The 19,259-nt window shown below is 28.4% G+C and overlaps 2 protein-coding genes across 2 annotated transcripts in view; one reads left to right on the top strand and one right to left on the bottom strand.

Annotated features, from left to right (window-relative positions):
• Positions 1-19,158, bottom strand: part of LOC105249312 (atrial natriuretic peptide-converting enzyme) — a 41,687-nt gene extending 22,529 nt beyond the window's left edge. The window contains exons 1-2 of the mRNA XM_025414724.1: positions 18,074-19,158; positions 6,209-6,269 (exon numbers count right to left, since the gene is read on the bottom strand). Of these exons, the coding sequence (XP_025270509.1) occupies positions 6,209-6,261 (53 nt within the window). The 5' untranslated portion in view covers positions 6,262-6,269; positions 18,074-19,158. The remainder of the gene's footprint in view (positions 1-6,208; positions 6,270-18,073) is intronic.
• Positions 756-3,688, top strand: LOC105249306. The gene is made up of 3 exons (XM_011254670.3): positions 756-1,020; positions 2,529-2,561; positions 3,425-3,688. Exons 1-3 carry the CDS (start codon positions 808-810, stop codon positions 3,521-3,523), a joined length of 345 nt encoding a protein of 114 aa, XP_011252972.1. The 5' UTR covers positions 756-807; the 3' UTR covers positions 3,524-3,688.
• Positions 19,159-19,259: the final 101 nt, after the last annotated feature.

Raw genomic sequence — 19,259 nt, 5'->3', positions numbered from 1 at the left:
ATAGAAAATTGTAATTAATTTTTTTTAGAAATTATGCTTGCTAATGAATGTATTTCTTATACATTCAATCAAAAATGTAAAATATATTTGATAAAATTTAATACATGTTATAAAATAAAATATATATTGTAAAATAATATATTTACTTTTAATCAAACGATAGTGAATATTAAGTTTGAAAGCAAAATTATAAGAATGTAGACACTCTTTATATTTCTATTATTATTATTTGACACATCGTATCTTTATATTTTGATGATTGTAAAAAATTATTTCTCATGAAATTCACGATTCAGTAAAACACATATGTACATTTTATCAAAGCTACAGTACATGCAATATTGATCGTGCTTGAAAAATATCTCTTTTATCAAAAACATCTCTAATAATTTTAAAATTTATATTTTTGAGAAAAAAGACTAAAAATATTTAAAAATTTAAATAATACTTTGCATTCATTTTATGCTTTTCATTGATATTTATACGTTTATATAGACATATAATGTATATAATATATTATATATATATATATATATATATATATATATATTCTTAATATATAATGTATTCTTTTAATATATTTAGTAAGAGAAATAAAAATATTTCTATAAAATATTTTCTATAATCTATATTTCTGATAAAATGTATAATTGTAATATAAATAATATAAGTATCTCCCTTCTCTAGAAGCACGAAACTGTGAATGTTAATCGCATTTTACAGTACATATATATATATAAGCGCCGCTTGTTCAGAGCAGTAACTTAGAAACGTAGATTGACACAACTTGTAAATAAGCGCTACAGAATGCGATTATTGTGTTTGTCATTAGCGCTCGCTATAATCTATATTATGGCAATCATGCACTCTTCTAGAGTGGAAGCGAGAGCAACCACTTCTCCTGATTTATCTTCTTCTTCTTCTTCCGAAAGTTGGGAAATACCTCCAAAACCTCCAAAACCACCTACTTCTGCGGATCTCGACGAAGATGCTGCTTTAGCCAGACCAATTGTTAATGCCGTAAGCTTAATTATAAATTTCGTATTCGAGGGGAGGAGGAGTTTCCTATAAATTAACAGTATAGCAATCATGCGAATTTTAATCGTGTTTTTTTGTATTAAAAATATTGAATTGACCAAAAAGTTTTTTTCAATTTTTTTATTAGATAGATGTAGCATCACCATATGTAGCTTATGTTAATTCCAATTTCATGTGCGTATATAAAATGATCTATTAACATTTCAATTGTTTAAAAAAAATAGAAATGATGATCGTGTTTGACATTAGCTTGAAAGTGAAAAGGAATAAGAAAGTGTATTCAATTTTATTACTATTAATATCGGTTTTATGTTTCTGCGATCGGTTTTATCATTAGACTGAGGACCAGAAAGATAATAGAAGATAATCGAACAAAATTAATCTTTCTTCATCTCTTTTTTTTTTTAAATATCCATATATTATTAAATTAAGTTTTATACATGAAACTCGTTTTTAAATTTTCTTAAAAAAACGAAAAGATTTGTTTGTCCAATCCAATATATTAATTTATGAAATTTAAAGAACTTTTCAAGACATTTACATTTCGATATATATTATACTAATTTAAAAATAACAATTTTAGAGTATACAATAATAAATATAGTATATATATAACTAATTAGTATATTAATTTTCAGGAACTGATTTATGTATACATATGTATATGTTTATTAGATGCATATCCATTATGTATATATTTCTTAGAGATATTTTAATCTTTATTTCATATGTCATACAAAAAGATCGTAAAATACAGGTGCTTAAAAATAAATTAGCATGATATTTATAAAAATAAATTGCTTTTCTTCTTACTTTATATTTTAAAAGAGATCTGGACACTCATTTACAATGCTAAATATAATATTTTCAAAATAATATAAAAATCTTGAAAAAAATAAAAATAAAAATATTATTACATAAATAAATAAAGCGATATGCACATAATTTTTGCATATAAAGTTTTAATTTCTCTGTGCATAGAGAAATGATCATACAATCTTAGTAGTGCAATAGTAAAACCATTTTTTTTAATTCTCTACAACATTATGAAGATTTAATTTTGTCCATTCGTTATCATAAAAATGTCAAAGCTATTAGCATTTCTGAGATTTTAACGATATCAAAATGATATTATAAAAGTATCAAAATCCTTACATATAAAAGTATCAAAATCTTCCCAAAATGATACTAAACTATTATATATCACTTACAATATTTTTACATAAAAAATTTAATCTGTTAATTCAGTGTAGGTTTCTATTTTTCTAAATCTTTTCTTGAGTAAAATCAATTTCAAATATCAAAAAAAATATATAAAACTTATCAATAAAATTTATAGTGATTTATAATGATAATTTTCCTTTTTTTCTCTCTTTTTCGAATAACGATCGAATTGATACGCATTTTTTATTGAACATATAATTTCTTACATATAGTATATATAAAATTATAGTACATATAATACATATAAAATTATTTCTTTTTATTAGATAGTGTATTGGACAGGACAAGCCTTTGAAACGGTAAGTACACACTATCTGTAAGTAATATAATATAAAAAGAACAGATAAAGAAAAAATTGCGTTTTATAATTTTTAAAGCGGTGGACGCTGAATCATATGATCCATATCTTAAAATTATTTTATAAAGTTCATATATACAATAAAACGAACATTTCATATATACAGGGTATATCTGAAATAATGCTAAACTTTAAGAGCGTATTCTCGAAGTCAAAATAAGACCCTTTTTTCCTATGAACATGGGTCCGCAAATGAACCTCTGAGCTAGAGGTCCCTAAAATTTCCTTTGGGAAAAAATTGAAAATTGGCTATATTATGGGTTGCCTTATTATTTGACCTCAGTTTTGACGTTACTTATCACCCTCTCTTGAGAGATAAATAAATTTGCGTTGCGGGTGTTTGGTCAATTTCACACATTTTCGAATTTTAGCTCGGAAGAGAGTTCATTTGCGGATCCATATTCATAAGAAAAAAAGTCTTATTTTGACCTCTAGAATATGCTCCTAAAGTTTAGTGCATCATTTCAGATACATCCTGTATATATATATATATATATATATATATATATATATATATATATATAATTATAATAAAAATATCATTTAATTTTAATTTAGAAATATATTTTTTCTTTAACGTAAAGTAGCGTATTTTGGAAAAAATAATTTAAAAATATAATAAAATTTTAAGTAAATTATAAGTACATTTAAATATAAATTTTAATATAAAATTTTATATTGGATGAGAAATGAGTAAAAAAATCTTACTATAAGTCATATTTAATTCCCAAAGTCTATCGTAAGCGCGGTTGTCACCGTTTGTTGTAACAGTAAAAGTTAAAGTAAAATAATTTTTTTGTTTAGCAATTCAACAACTCGATGCATATGGCAGATGATTTAAAAAATTATCCACAGAGGGAAGAAGCAGTACAAGAGTACCTAAATAAAACATTAACTTGGTAATTACGAAGGAATTATACATATATGTACGAGGGACATATGTATATTTTCAACAAAACATTAAAATATATATGTAATTACTGTAATATTTGTTATTGTAATTATTATTACTGTAATTGTTATTCCGCAATTACAATTGATAGGAAATAAATAACATATTTAAATGTACAGCAATGTACCTTTATTACAAAATTGTTGTGTATCAGAATATTACGAAAAGATTAATACTTCCTTGTATCATTTTTTTATCTATTATATTTAAAATGCTTACTTTTCAATTATATATGTTTATTATCATTTTTATATGTTTAAAGTGCTTGGTTCTAATAATGAATACATATTGAAGTAATAAATGTACGATTATTTGATATATCACAAAATAAAAAACACAAATTTTTATTATAATTAGTAACATGTATTCATTATTGTAACATTATTGTAACATACATGTAACATTATTTCTGGTTAAATTGTAATTGGCAATGATATTTAAATTATAATCAATGATTTATAATAAATGGATCCTGTGACTACACAAGCTTATCATTTTTATAACCTGCTAATGCGCCATTTTATGCATTTCGATAACAAATTATTTTTATAATAATTATGAATAAAAAATTGGTAAGATATAAAATTTACTTGAAGACTTACATTTATATATTACTTATATCTTGACGTTTCGGTTAATGCACGTGACATGCCTCTCTCTCTCTCTTTTACACACACACGCGCGTGCGTGCGTAAAGTAATTTTTTAAAAATATTTTTAATAGTTCAATAAAATAAATATGATTATTTTATCATCAAGGCTAATATATATATATATATATATATATATATATATATATATATATATATATTGATTACAAATGCCGTTGTTTGAAAAGTATATTTGCTTGAGAACAATTTTTCAGTCGTATCTTTATGTTACATATAACTCAGATATAAATTTTAATACACACGTTTTGCACATTTCACGTATATAATATGTGATATAAAGATGAATGACGTTATTTTATATGATTTATTATATATAACATATCAAGACATTCAAACTATAAATATAATATTTTCATATTTATGTTATTGAAAAATCGATTTAAAATTATTGTACCTATATTCGATATCTAGATTCGATTTCTTTCAATCAAAAAAGTTAAAATATATGTTTCTTTGATTGATTGCTATATTGTTTTCCCTTCTGTTTTTGTTTTCAACTTTGCTTTATTCTTTTTGCTCCCGCAAGAGGATTCGGGTCGGCCATGAGTTCAGATTAGCAAAAGCAGTGGCAGCAGATAATCCCTTCAGGATCGACCAAAGCTTTACTATAGAATTTAGAGATATTGTTATTTTGCAGAAAGCGTTATAACGATCCTGAGATAAAAATCGTAGATTTTCATAATGTTCATGATGTTCGACAAGATTATGAACAGCATATCAAAGTATTTCGTATTCAAAATACTAAAGAAAAATGAGTAAAATGTAAATAATAAATTATACTAAATCTTTTTATTGATTTAAAAAGTATGTTAATCTTTTTTTAAAGTTTGATAAAGTATTAAAATTAATATTAACAATAAAAAAAAGTCCAAAATATTTATACACATTATGAATCGTTTTAATATAATATAATTAATTTGAATTTCATTGAACATTTGTTTTTAAATATAATCTCATATTATTATATTAAAGAATTTTGATATAGTTTATCTATCATCTATTGAAAGTTTGAAGAACTAAGCTAATTTTAATAAGAATAAATGAAAAGGTAATTATTATATATATTAAAAATGTTAAAATAGATTATCTCTCTCTTAAAATATTATATTAATATTATTTTTAATTATATATTAATTATAATTTTTAATTTCTGCATTTTTATAGAAACGCGATTTTAATTCAAATATTTTATAAGTCTATATAATTTTTGCGACTGATCTCTTCAATATTTCAGTCCTACATTATGCGATAACACACGATAAAATGCGGTTTAAATATGTAAATATTAAATATTTTTTTTCCATATAATTTCATAGTCTTGTATAAATATTTTAATAACGTGCTATCTCTACATATACATCATTATACAAACTTATAAAGATATTATAATTATCGCTTTTTTATATACGTTTAATTGAGTCAGTTGAAGCGTTATAATTGCGTTAGATTTATATATATATATATATATATACATTTGTGACCACACACATACACACACACACACATATACACATGGAACAACAAAGTTTGTGTTCTTCAGTGAAAGTATTATTCTGTATAACGACCGCATGCTCAGAATAATAATTCGCCACGCGTATTAAGCTCGGACACAATCGCATTATTATAATTAATGCTCAGAGCGAGTTGCTATTTAAGCGGAATAGAGAGAGATAACGAAAGAGAATGAGAGAGAGAAGAGAAGAGAGTCGCCATCTGATTAAGCTCGCCGTCTGATTAAATATCCCTGCTGGGTTTATACTAAATTAATTACAGATGATTTGCGGATGAATTGTACTTTCTACAAAATTCATGACCATCTTTCTCTCTCTCATTATTGTAGCATGTAGCGAAACTTAAAATCGTCAGTAAGACTGATTAAACTATACTTTAATCTTTTTTTTAATGTATATATATATATATATATATATATATATATATATGTAGCTATATACGGGGATTTTCTTACCTTGGCCGACGTGTCGGACTTGTATCACCATCGCACGATTCCGTAGTGGACATATTGATTTCTGAAACATACAAAGCAAAAATGTTTTTTTAACAAAATTAAATATATTACATATATATATATATATATATATATATATATATATATACTTGAAAAATTTGAAATAAAAGGATTAAAACAAATAAGGACTTATAATATATTGTATCTGCTAATTAAAGAAACATGATTAATGTAATAACATAATATTGTGTGAATAAGTTATAAAAAGATTTCATCCAAGAAAAACTTCGATTAATTATTAAAATTAATTTCCTAAGAGAAAATTCCAAATAGCGTAGTTATCTTAATTGGCATAATTTGTTATAATTTAAAAATTTTATAAGAATATTAATAAAACTAATCGTCATTCCTCTTCGTTACTATTTTTTACTATTTATTTGCCTTGAATAATTTTTATTGTAAATTGATATTGATATGATGAAGAAAAAAATAAAACGAAGCGAAAGAAAGAGGCATTCTCTATATTTTTTAATTCTACGGATATATATTATATATATATATATATATATATATATATATATCTATTATATATATATATATATATATATATATATATAATAGATAACGTCTTTCATTAAGTAGTGTAAGAGAAACATCTGAATACGCTTACTTTCGAACAAGTTCAATAATAAAATACTAAATCCGAAAATAATGAATTAAAGCCTTTTTTAATTTGCCTAACGTCGATGTGCTACGGATACACGATGACAAAATACATAATTTATGATAATCATTAAGGTGAACAGATCAAATCATGCGGCATCGGCATATCGATGTGCGATTTCAAATCAATATAAATATGATACGCGCGCGCGTACAAATGCTTTGACAAGAGAGATGAAGAGAAAGAGAGAGAGAGAGAGAGAAAGAGAGAGAGAGCGAGAAGATTGGTCCTTTAGCCGTAAATTGTCGGTTTGCAAGTGACGACAGCTTTAGCTTTACCATCCCTTTGCTTTATGAAAGCTCTATTCAATTTGCTTTCATGTCTGTATATTAACGTATATAACGTAAGCCGCTCATATTTGGTCGACTGACCAAGAGAGGGTCCTAATCTGAATCTTGATCTGTCCGCAATCGATCTACCGCTCCGTTACACCTCCATTTCACATTCAAGCGTTCGATCGTGTTGTGCAATTTTCATTTTCTCATTTGGAAGTAAATCCGAGCTTGTTTTTGCAGCTAACAGATGCGCGATGCACAACCAACCACGATCAGTTTTTGCCCCGAAATTTTTTTCCTCTAACAAATTTCGCGAAAGTTTCCATCTGTATCACTGTCTACAAAGTTAAGCGGAATTTTTAGCTATTGCACACGCTGTTGAAAATAATATTTAACAATCAGCGTGGTATTTTACTTTATTTCTCTTGTCCAAATAAATCGTTATTTGTTTGCGAAAAGATATTTTCATGTGAATAAAAAAAAATATTTTTCAAAAATGCATAATATTGTGTAAAAGAATCTTAATAAAGGTATATAATTGTATGTGTGAACAGTCAATATTTATTACTGTGTTTATATTATTTTCACGATTTATTGAAAGCATTATTAATTAAAAGCATAATTCAAAATCTTTATTCAATATTTTATCTCCGAGAAAATAATTTAAACTATGTAAAGTGGAAATATTAATAGGAAAGCAATTTCTATATTCACATTAAATTTCTACTCTCTTAAATTGTATTGTTTAATGAAAGAAAAATGCAGTCTGCTTATTTTTAATGATATTTAAAAATATAATGTAACTTTATTTTTTGATATTATAAATAAATCAAAATAATATATATATTTTTAGAACTAAACTGTATAGGTATATATTATATTGTGTAGTGTATAAATGTGTTGTATCTTTATTTTGTAAGATATTTCGCATTTATTTCTCTAAAAAGAGAAATATAATTGCATCAAATGTACTATTTGAGACTATTTGTTTAAATTAGAGTTATTCGTAGCTATAATTACAATGAAAATCCATTGCAAAATTTAAAGTATATTACGCATTCTAAGATTCATCGAAATAAACAAGTTTTACGGTTTTACTCTGCTGGAATGTGTTCTCACGATCGAATATTTAGAATATTTGTCGCGGCGCCAGAAAAGTCTAACATAAGAAAAACAGGAGTCTGATCACATACGGGGGGACCATTTCACTCGATGTAGCTTTTTATGAAGCTAACTTTGTAGCCGGAAAGTAATTCCCCCATCGGCGTACGACTGCGTAAACGACGAGAAAAAGGATCGTCGGAATTCCTTCGGTGGCGCCTCGGCCACTTTTCATTATACAGCTACTTGAGCGACCGTTTGTGCGGACTGTCAAGGATATTGCACGTGAGAACGCGTTGCCTCGAGAAAATCAGTTTCATCGTACTATTCATCTTCTCTCCAATTCACCTTACCTCTCCTCTATGTTTTCTATGTCATTAACTTTTAATACGAAATATGTCAGAATTAAACAGAAAAATGGACGCAGAGTATTTCATTCTTTGTAGAGTTTGAATTAAAGTTTCAATTCTTGTTAGTAGAAAGATTATTAATAAGTATTAATAATTTTAGATAAATAATCATAGCACATGAGGATAATTTTTGTGAATTAAAAAGTCAAAGGCGATTGATAATGGAATAATATTTATTATTCTATTTAGCTACAGAATTCGCTTTCACACGTTAGTTTTCGTTGTCAAAAATGTCAAACGCTAAAATTGCAAAAGCTACGAATAATCCTTTATTTGTTTATTGATATAGATTAAGAGCAAAAATAAAAGAGTAAACGTATAACAACAGATTCTTTAATCTCTCTTCTTAAGATATTATCTCATTGTATGTGGATATATTCAAATTGATCTCTATTCTCATTTTACTTATCTGTTTTCTTTATAGATAAATATGATTCGCGAGAGCCTAATCGCAAAATTTATTAAACTTCGACTGTGTTACAATGCGTTTCAATTTCTCGATAGAATCCTATAATTCACAATCAATACGGCACGTGGAATATTGAATAATAAATAGAAACATAAATTCTACATTTAATAACGAATAACCGATAACGCATGCCTTCGAAAGTGAAGCGATATCGTTAACGCTATATATCGTTCTCGCAAATTTAATTCCACGCTACGAGCAGGACGAATTGTGCCTGTATTTAATGTTTAAATGTATTTACATTGGCTGCACCTCGAATGAAATTATCATCTATCTGATTACAACGTGAATAATCAAATGCTCTGTGAGTGATAAATATGTATGTATTATATGTAATCCATTATATATTTTTATGACTCTAAAAATGACCCCCAATAAAAATTTCATTAACGTAAACTATATCTATTATTAATTGGAGAATGTGATTTTAATTCTACAAATATAGTTTGTAAAAAGTCCCTCTTTGGCAATTAATCAAAATTTAATTCGTCTCGATTTTCGCTAACAAAAAAATCATTTTAAAATTGACCAGAGAATCTGTTATGAAAAGAACAGTCAGTGATTTTGATATATACATATACATGCATGTATACAAAATATAAAAAATGTATGACATGTATTCTCGTGCACTTTATTATTTTCGTTACGTCATAGGGGTGCGAATTTCATGACAATAGCAAATCGGCAAACAATACGTTTAATCAGCACTGGTGGCAGCCAATTAATACGCGGAATTCGCAGTAAATCTCACTTAAAAGGACAGTTGCTGTAATTAGAAATCCCTCTCTCTCTTTCTCACTTTCTCGCTCGCTCTATGACGTATCACACCGTTCAACCCTCTCTATAACGTTCTCTTCCATGCCTCGCCGTGTGACCTACTGTAGAGAATTCCTCTATATCGATTCGTCAAATGTACTCTCGATAACGTTATATCTCTCGATTTATATATATTTTTTACATTTTCAGAAAATTAATAAGAGAAAATAGAACAGTATGATATATTACCGCATTCCTATTATATAATATTTATATATAATACAATATTTAAAATAATTTAAAAACACCTCCATATATTAGCACAAAAATAATCCTGGAATTGGCTAGTTTTTTAATATATTTTAAAAGCTGAAATATATATACGTACTTTTTATTTTATTTATGTAAAAAAGAATAAAAATCATAGAACATGAAAAGTCATATTTTATCAAAACAACACACATTAATATGTTCAATAAAATGTATATAATATTACATATATTATATAATAATACATATATTACATAATATTACATATATTATATAATAATAATTATGTGGTAATTAATTTATATTATATATTATATAATAATACATAATATATAATATAAATTAATTACCACACCATTATTATCGGTTGCAAAAATTGGTTCCTTTATCAGTGCACAATGTCAAGAGTTCAAAAAAAAAGAGGAACACATGGGCGATAAAAACGTCGTCACGAGCAACGTAAATGTAAAAGATTGCATAAGCATCTTTTGCATATATATAGACGTAATTACGTATACGAGCGCTACCGGAAACACCCACGTTTTTGTATTATAAAGATAGAATAACTGAAATGCTCATTATTTTAATCGAGTTATTATCTTATATGGAATAAATACAGGATGTTGCAAAATTACCGTCACTTTTTTAATCGAGAAATTTTTTGGTACATTTTTTTCCGTACATGTTAAACGAAAATCTAATTAACGGCTGTCATATTTAAAGTTAAAGTTAAATGTCCTTGTATTTAAGCAACGAATTAATTAATCTATTTCAAAAACTTGATATTAATTAAAAGATCAAAGTTTTACTATTCATTTGCATTCTTAAAACTCGATTCATGAAAAATTCCACGAATTAAAGTGCCAATAATCCACTTGATATTAATTAAAGATTAAGGTTTGATTACTAATTTGCATTTCTAAAATTCGATTCACGAAAAATCTCTCAATCACATTAATAATTCAAAAGATATATACATTTCGCGAATGCGATTTCAAATTAATCCAAGAAATTAAGGAAAAAATTGCAGTCCTAAATATTTTGTAAAAGAGTGATATATTGTATGTATAGAATGTAATATTCAAGGGAGAAGATCCGCCCCGAAACGACCACAACAGGATTTGATGTAATCATGTCGTATAACGGAAGACGTCTTAGTACTGTTTCTTAATCATCCCGTAGATTGAATCACTTTATATCGTTGATAATATTGCGCAAAGCTTTCTCCTCCTCTCGTTTACTTTCGCAAACTCAATCAATTAATTCACTCGATTCGATAACCGGAGCTTGCAATCTCCTCGACAAGTATTCTTACAGCGTAAAATCGAACAATCTGCCATTGTTCCGATTTGCAGAAGAATCGAGAAAGGATTATGAGCGCCGAAAATCTCTCTTGTGACATTCTGCACATAAAGCATATAAACTGCTGGATATTGACTTCTAAAAAAGGAAAAAATGGAAAAGAATGATATACACTTATAAAAATGAGAGAATACTTATATATAATATTTATATTACTAAAATGTAAATAAACAAACTTTTGAAAGATAAATTAAATTAAAAAATCTCATTCTTTCTAAATCGTAAAAATATTATTTTATTATAAAATAAAATTAATTATTTGGAATTATTTTTGTTGGATAAATGTCAGAAGAGAGAGAATATTAAAAAAATAAACTTGAGAATCTTGTCGTCTAATAATAAGTATATTCTGAAATATATAAAGAGAGTAGAGATCTTTCAACCCTTTCAAAGTCATCATAACTTTCTCCTTTTCTCATACATTAAGAAGATTAAGTTGCTAAAGATATAATAGTCTTAATAACGTATTATATTTTTAAAACGTTGATTAATTATATTTAATCCTATAGCTTTAGGCGCAAAATTCGAGAGTCAAAATCTTGAAAAAAGTTTTTAAAGCAATTTAATAAGTTAAATTATTTAAGTTTTCTTTAAATAGGGACAATACATACATTTTAAATACATATTAAATCATAAGGAAAAAATTAATATACGCACATTTTTTTATTATTTCTTTAACAAATTTAAAGTAAATTTTGATTAAATATATATACCGTCCTCTTTCGAAACAAAAGGATCTATTGAAAGTGAAAGAAATCACTCCGAATGAACTTGGAGGCGCAAATAAGTAACAAAACTTTGTTCGTTATTTAAATTAAAGTGGACTTCAATATAACTTCACTTTGAAACTTTCAGTTATTAAGATATTAAACGATAAAAATTTTGAAATACAAAATAACATCTTCAATATATCCGCGTTAAAGAAAACTCTCTCTAAATTTCATAGAGAAACATTGTTCATATTTCGCCAAATTGTGCGTGAGACAATTTTATACTTTAGATTTTCTCTCTTCTATTCAATATGTAGATCAATATGCTCCGTTTTCAATAGATAGAGATACTCTTGATGAAGCATTTGTAAGCGGATGTAAGCGTTCGCAAACGGATCACGCAGTTCGAAATGGCAACACATAACTCGCGCGATACGCTTGAATCGCTACGCTATTTCACAATTCGTATTTACGAGGTGACACGAGAGAGAAATAAATATTTACAATTCTGATGATCTCTCCCCTCTCCTCTCCAGCTTTCTCTAACAAATTCTCTGCTTGTTTTCTTTGCCGCGAAAAATCGCGATTATGTTACACATTTTATTTCAATTTATTAGAACGGCCAAGATCCTCGAATACCGCATATAATTTTGCTACAGTCCTTCAGTTTGTGCGAATTTACCTCGGAAAATTTACCGAAGAGCAAAGTCCTGTAGCGAATTTATTCCGGCGGTGGGAATTTCGGAATGGCCAATAGTTATCTACGTATCCGTGTATACGCTTGTCCATTTCTCGCCGAAAACACGCCTTTATCGATCTCGTGGCTAGGTAGATAGGTATATCGCTGGTCTCGTGTATTAGTCGCATTCAAAATTCAACCGGCCCATCGTTGTGCGCCGATACAGGTACGCGCGATTAAGTGCGTGTATGTGTCGAAAGCCTACATGTATCGCGAATGTGGCTTCCACCGCAAAATATCTCGCTTTTTACAGTTTATTTTTCCTTTTTTTCCTTCTTCTCTTTCTGCCCTTTGCAGATCTACTTTCATATCTTTTCTCGCTCTACAAAAAATCTTTTTTAACTGTGTGTATACAAAATGGCTGGACAGAAAGTCCTCAAATTGTTTGCCTATATTCGAGGATAAAATACCATAATGCATATCGCGTATAATAAATTCGGAAGATCGATTTTTAGAGGTGAAGTTAAATGTTTTATGATATGTACGTTTGTAAGATAATAGCGAAAAAGAATTGGAAAGAACAACAGATCAACTGTTTAAGAAGAATGAGGACGGAAAAGTATCGACTTGTGTTATTTCCGTTACATTAATACGTAAGTTCAAGATAATCGCGATGAATATGACACGTTTTTCAATGATAAATCGTCGTAAACGATAGAAAAAATAAGGGAGAATTATAATACATAAATCGAGAATATATTATAGCATATAAATATATTCAGTCTTGACATGTAGACGTGAATTATCTAGCGTGCGCGATATTTTATCGACTGGAAATTTTAATTTATCTGTCACAGCCTCATCAGTAGAGAAGATAAATGTATATTTTAGAGATAGAGAGAACGTATAAACTCTCCTCTCTCTCTCTCTCTCTCTCTCTCTCCCTCTCTCTCTCTCTCTCTCTCTCTCTCTCTCTCTCTCTCTCTCTCTCTCTCTCTGTATTCTACAAGCAGCCTCGACGGCGCCTCGAGATACCGTAAATCACGAAAAAAAGAGAGATACGCACGATCATAAATCAATCTGTTATTTTGGTATTTATAGCGTGGGTTTATACAATACATGACCATCGGTCATGCGCAAGTTGACACGTAGGTGGATCGGACACGCGCGTCCGCGTGACAACCTATTTCGTTTAAATTACACATGGTGGAAAACTTTTGACGTTTGGTCATTCGTCCGAAAAAAGATGAATGAATAAACAGATAAAGAAACGAAAACAATCACTGCGATCGTGAATTAATTTAGTCTCTTTATTAAATTGCTCTCGAGTAACATCATCGCACCGAACACTCGACTTAATTTCTATTCTCTCTTTCTCCTTCTTCTTCTGGATACTCTCTAGATAACATTGATTTTCCGGCAGTGGAGAGCCACGTTCTTCGATTACGTGTTCCTGGCCACGAAAGAGATGCCATCGCTGAGAAACTCTACGTTTTCATCTCCTCTAAACGATAAGGAGTCTCGAAACAGCGACTCGAACTAGCGCCTTGTTGGAGTAGCTTTTTCATCGCGTTTTTAAAGTAACCGCGATTCCATTTGCACGATTCGTTATTATAAAAATAATTGCGCAATATAAATACTTTATTATTGCGCGAGCTAAATTATTTTATTAATTGTTTGTATATTTTTAAGACGACTTATCATTGGCCAATAACATTAATTGCCTCCTGCTTTGTGCTTTCATTATTATGCGTAAAACATCATTCGTTGCAGAATTGCTTTGTTTATATTTTAAAACTCATCAAAAATATCCACGTAAATATTTTGTAGAAAAATTAAATTCTCGAAAATGGCTCTATAAATTGAACAGAATGACTTCTGAAAAAAAGCTTTTTATTGTTAATTATACAATCTGGTAAATTGAGAGAAGATTGCAATTCGCGGACTATCAGAAAAATAAATTTAAGCATTGCCCGAGATTATCTCTGGACAAAAAAAGCATTTTTACGATTTATTTCAGTTGTAAAAATAAAGAAAAAAAATGGAGAAAAGCAATTTTCTTTAGAATAAAGTATGATATCGATTCTTTCATATATTTGCGTCATTATTTCAAATTCCCTTATAGACAGTCTTTTATCATTGCAATCGATATTTTCTTTATGACGCGAGAAAAAATCAATGAATTCTAATGTGTCATCCTTTCAACGGAAACTTCGGTACGTCGCAAGCGTAATTGCATTTCCTTCGTAGGAGATACATAATGTTCGTACAAAAGAGGCTGCCAGCTACTGGATAAAATTGTGAATATAACTTATTTTGTTAAAAGAAAAATAGAGATTATATATGTTGCATTATCCTCTTCAAATAACGAAACTTTTTAATATCGCAAACTTTGATTGATCTATCTTGATTTTAGTGAAGATTCATGTATATACAATTATTGTCTCGTGAATTATTTTATTTCTATCTCATAACAACAGAATAATTTTATCTAATAATTTTAATCTTATAGAAATTATTAAGTTTCAATTTTGTAAAATTAAAATAAAATGTTTTATATATCAGCATGGATAAAATTTGAAAAATGATAATATATTCTCTAGATATTTTACTATGATTTTATAATAAAAAAAAAATCAGAAATAGTATAAAGGTAATAATGTAACATAAATCGAAAAGTTTATATCACGACATCGGTAGTTTGTAAGGGAAGTTTTATAACGGCAGCTTTTGTCGCACGAATGTTCAATCTTCGATCTTCTCCCAATCTCATATATCTTTAGCCTAGACGATCAACACTTTTTCCTAACTCATCGCAAGAAAAGTACGTGTAAAAAAGATGGCAAAAATCTGTCGCGTCATCCAGCAAAATTACATTATAATGCCGTTATATGTAACAATATATGTAATGTAATATGTAACGTAATATGTAACAATTTTATGTAACGTATAATACATTGAAAGCAATTAGATTTGAAAAAAAAAAACAAATGTAATCGCAACCGTTAAAGGATAAAATGATTTTGCGTTATGTGATTAAAAAAGTAATTAGAAATCGTATTTATAAAAGGAACGTTTCATCAATGTTATTATTTCCCATCCTATTATAATTTTCTGTTACATATATATTATAATATTAAATAATTAATGATACTCAGATGTGTGTAAAATTAATGTTTCAAAATAAAATAAATATAGCCGTTCGTATAAATACAAAGCGTCCGTGTAAATCATATCGTGACGTCCGTGATCATCAATTTGATATTAAAATCGATCATTTCTGTAACATTTTGATTGTAATCGTAAAATAATGCGTGATACATTCTCATCTATTTTCCTGACAGCGGTATTCCGTTTCATGGAATATTCAATTAACGTCTTTGCATTTAATGAAGATGAACATTCGCTTCATCGACGCATCAGGGTAGCCACGAACGTTATTTAGTTACTTGCAAAACCGAATCCACACCTGCAACCGATACGCACGGTAGAAAAATCGTTCAAAAATATTTGTAATTGGAACCGACTAAACCACTAACAGCGTAGAATTTAACGGTAATTTATAAGGTATTATAAATTATTTTATTCATTCGTTTCCTCTCTCAGTTATAAAGAGACACATATTTTCTCTCTTTCAATTGCAATTTTCTATGCTATGACGTTGAGCTCATAATTGAAAGTGAATTCATGTCAGCAAAGAGAAAAAGATGAAGAACTGGCGCAAATAATATTCACTTCGTACTCCTTACATTTTCATTTTGCCCAATATACATCACCAAAGTGTGGTAAATTGAATTTCCATAATTTCGAGAGCCATAATATTAAGCTGATTATTTTTGCTTAATGAAAAAGTAACGCAATAAGAGAAGAATTCAAGTGTAATGATGCAATATTCGATATCGATAACGGATGAACGAATATTACAATGCAAATTTAAAATTAGCGGATGTGAAATATGTGAAATCCTATACATTAAGAACGATTTAACAGTTACATATTAATAGAATCTCACACATATATTTCTTTTATTATCTGTTTTCAAAATCAATTTTTCGAATTACTTAAAATGTAGAAAAGAAATTTTTTATTCAATTTCATTCTTTCCAATATCAAAAATTTGAAAGAGTTTAATATACTTTCCATCTCTCTTTCTCTCTTTCACTGTTTAAAAATCTCAATATTTTACCCCTTTTTAAGAAAAAGAATCAATAAAATTATATATCGAAAACTAAAATATGTAAAATTTACACAATTTTTTATTTCGACATTTTTGTATCGATTCCATTCCTATTAAATTTTGACAAGTTTCTCGAGAAATATACGAGAATACATGCGCAAAAATTGAAATAGAATAGCTTTATATTTTATGCAGATAAAATAGCAGAAGCTTTATCTCCAATCGCATTCAAACTATCTATTGAAGCCATACCTATTAGATAACACACTCACCAATTGTATCAAATTGCATTGTAATATCATTGTACTTTTATAATTACAAATGTAATTGTCATGATATTTTATTTGTGAATATTCTTATATTATTATTATTATTTGTTCTTTTATCGTTACATCGGTTCCTATTGTAATAATGATTGATTTCTACCATAATAATGTAATTTTACAATCGATGTACGAATAATGGCTAAATGAATAATGGTCAAAATGTTAATATTGAGCAATTAGTATTGAATGAATTCATAAGATTATTGGATTGCAAAAAAAAATAATTATACACACACAATTATAAAATAATTACACACACACAATTATATTAATATATATTAATACATTATATAATATATATTAATACATTATATAAAATATTATTTACATATATAATATTTAAAATAATTAATAGCGAAATAAATAAAAATAAGCATTTCTAGCTAAATGAATTGAAAAAACTATATAATATCGATTAAAAATTAATTAAAATAATAACAATTCTATACATATAGATTTTATTTTTTATATAATTTTATAATACATGTAGAGAAATATCAAAAATGTATATAAATAGTAATAAATGTAATAACTGATATTTCATTTTATTTAAATGGATCTACTCTCTGGATTCAACTATTCTTTTAAAATTCTTTTAAAACTTACTTTGTGCCGAAAACGACAATCCTCGATCTTCTTGATTTCTTCAGGGAAACTCAGATCTATCGTGCCTTAGGAAATCTGTAGTTTCGCCATCGTCGGAAACGTGAAAAGTTCTCTGCTTCGTGTAATGTAATATCATCATCTTGAATATTTCTATCACGGATATGATGTTCCGATCTTTAAACTCATCCTTACTATCCGACAGCGAATCGAATTTTCAACGGGAAATCACGCTACAAACATGTGAGATAGAAGATCGTATTGGCTCACTTTCTTTCTTGATAATAGACAATGCCAAAAATTTTTATATCATATCGTGTCTCGTGACATTCGCCCAATTGTGCTCTCGTTTATCCTCGTGAATGTGTTTTCTTCGATAAGAGAGAGAAAAAAGGAGATCTCTCGTTCTCACTTTATACGTCCCGGTGATGACATCCACAAGTGTAAATTCTAATCGCACGCTCCATCTCCGTTTTATGTAATATTTCGTTATGATATGACAATTGACATGTAATTTTTCTTCATTATTTATCTTCGAATTTTCCTCAGTAACTGACAATTCTCTCTCTCTCTTATCTCTCTCTTTCTTTCTCTCTGTGATTGAATATCTTCCCAGCTGGATATACTTGCGGCAGAGATGGTTTATTCCGAGTTACATCGCGGGATGCGTTGAATCCTTGTTCCTGAAGAAAAACTCTCTCGTTGTTACTGATCGCACGTTGGATGCGAGAGAAACGGGGATAACTTTTAGACGGAGCACACGTGGAGCGAACGTGCGTACTACGTGCGTGGGTGGTAGCGTACTAGTGAGTTTCACATTCGCGAAAAGCCAATCCTGACTCACCCCCACCGCGTCGCGTCCTAGGCACCCTTCCAGGCCCTCTAGCCACCCTCTTTGCCGCCCCTTCGTCCTTCCATCTGGGATCGTCGCGCGCGCGAGTACGATCCGTTCTCTCTCTTCTTTCCTCTTTCTCTTTCCCTCTCCTTTTCTCTCTCTATTTCTCTTTTTCTCACATGATCGAGAGCGAGTTTGCGCTTCTTCTACTCGCTTCATCGCGACGATACATGCTCTCTACGTCTCGTTTCATTTCTCTCCACCAACAATAACGTCTACGATAATTTCTTCCATTATATATACTTTGTATACTCATCGAGTTTATCTCGCTCGCAGATAATTTCACTTGATTGC

This window comes from Camponotus floridanus, unplaced genomic scaffold (genome assembly GCF_003227725.1).
Source record: "Camponotus floridanus strain SB8 unplaced genomic scaffold, Cflo_v7.5 scaffold89, whole genome shotgun sequence".
Lineage (NCBI taxonomy): Eukaryota > Metazoa > Arthropoda > Insecta > Hymenoptera > Formicidae > Camponotus > Camponotus floridanus.
Note: the sequence above shows the minus strand (reverse complement) of the source record. Positions and strands in the feature narration are given on the sequence as shown.

Excerpts from the sequence above, each read along its gene's own strand:
- LOC105249306 (XM_011254670.3), top strand. The coding sequence starts at position 808 with ATGCGATTATTGTGTTTGTCATTAGCGCTCGCTATAATCTATATTATG. Across the intron at positions 1,021-2,528 it reads CCAGACCAATTGTTAATGCC|ATAGTGTATTGGACAGGACA; the intron begins GTAAGCTTAATT and ends TCTTTTTATTAG. Across the intron at positions 2,562-3,424 it reads CAGGACAAGCCTTTGAAACG|CAATTCAACAACTCGATGCA; the intron begins GTAAGTACACAC and ends TTTTTTGTTTAG.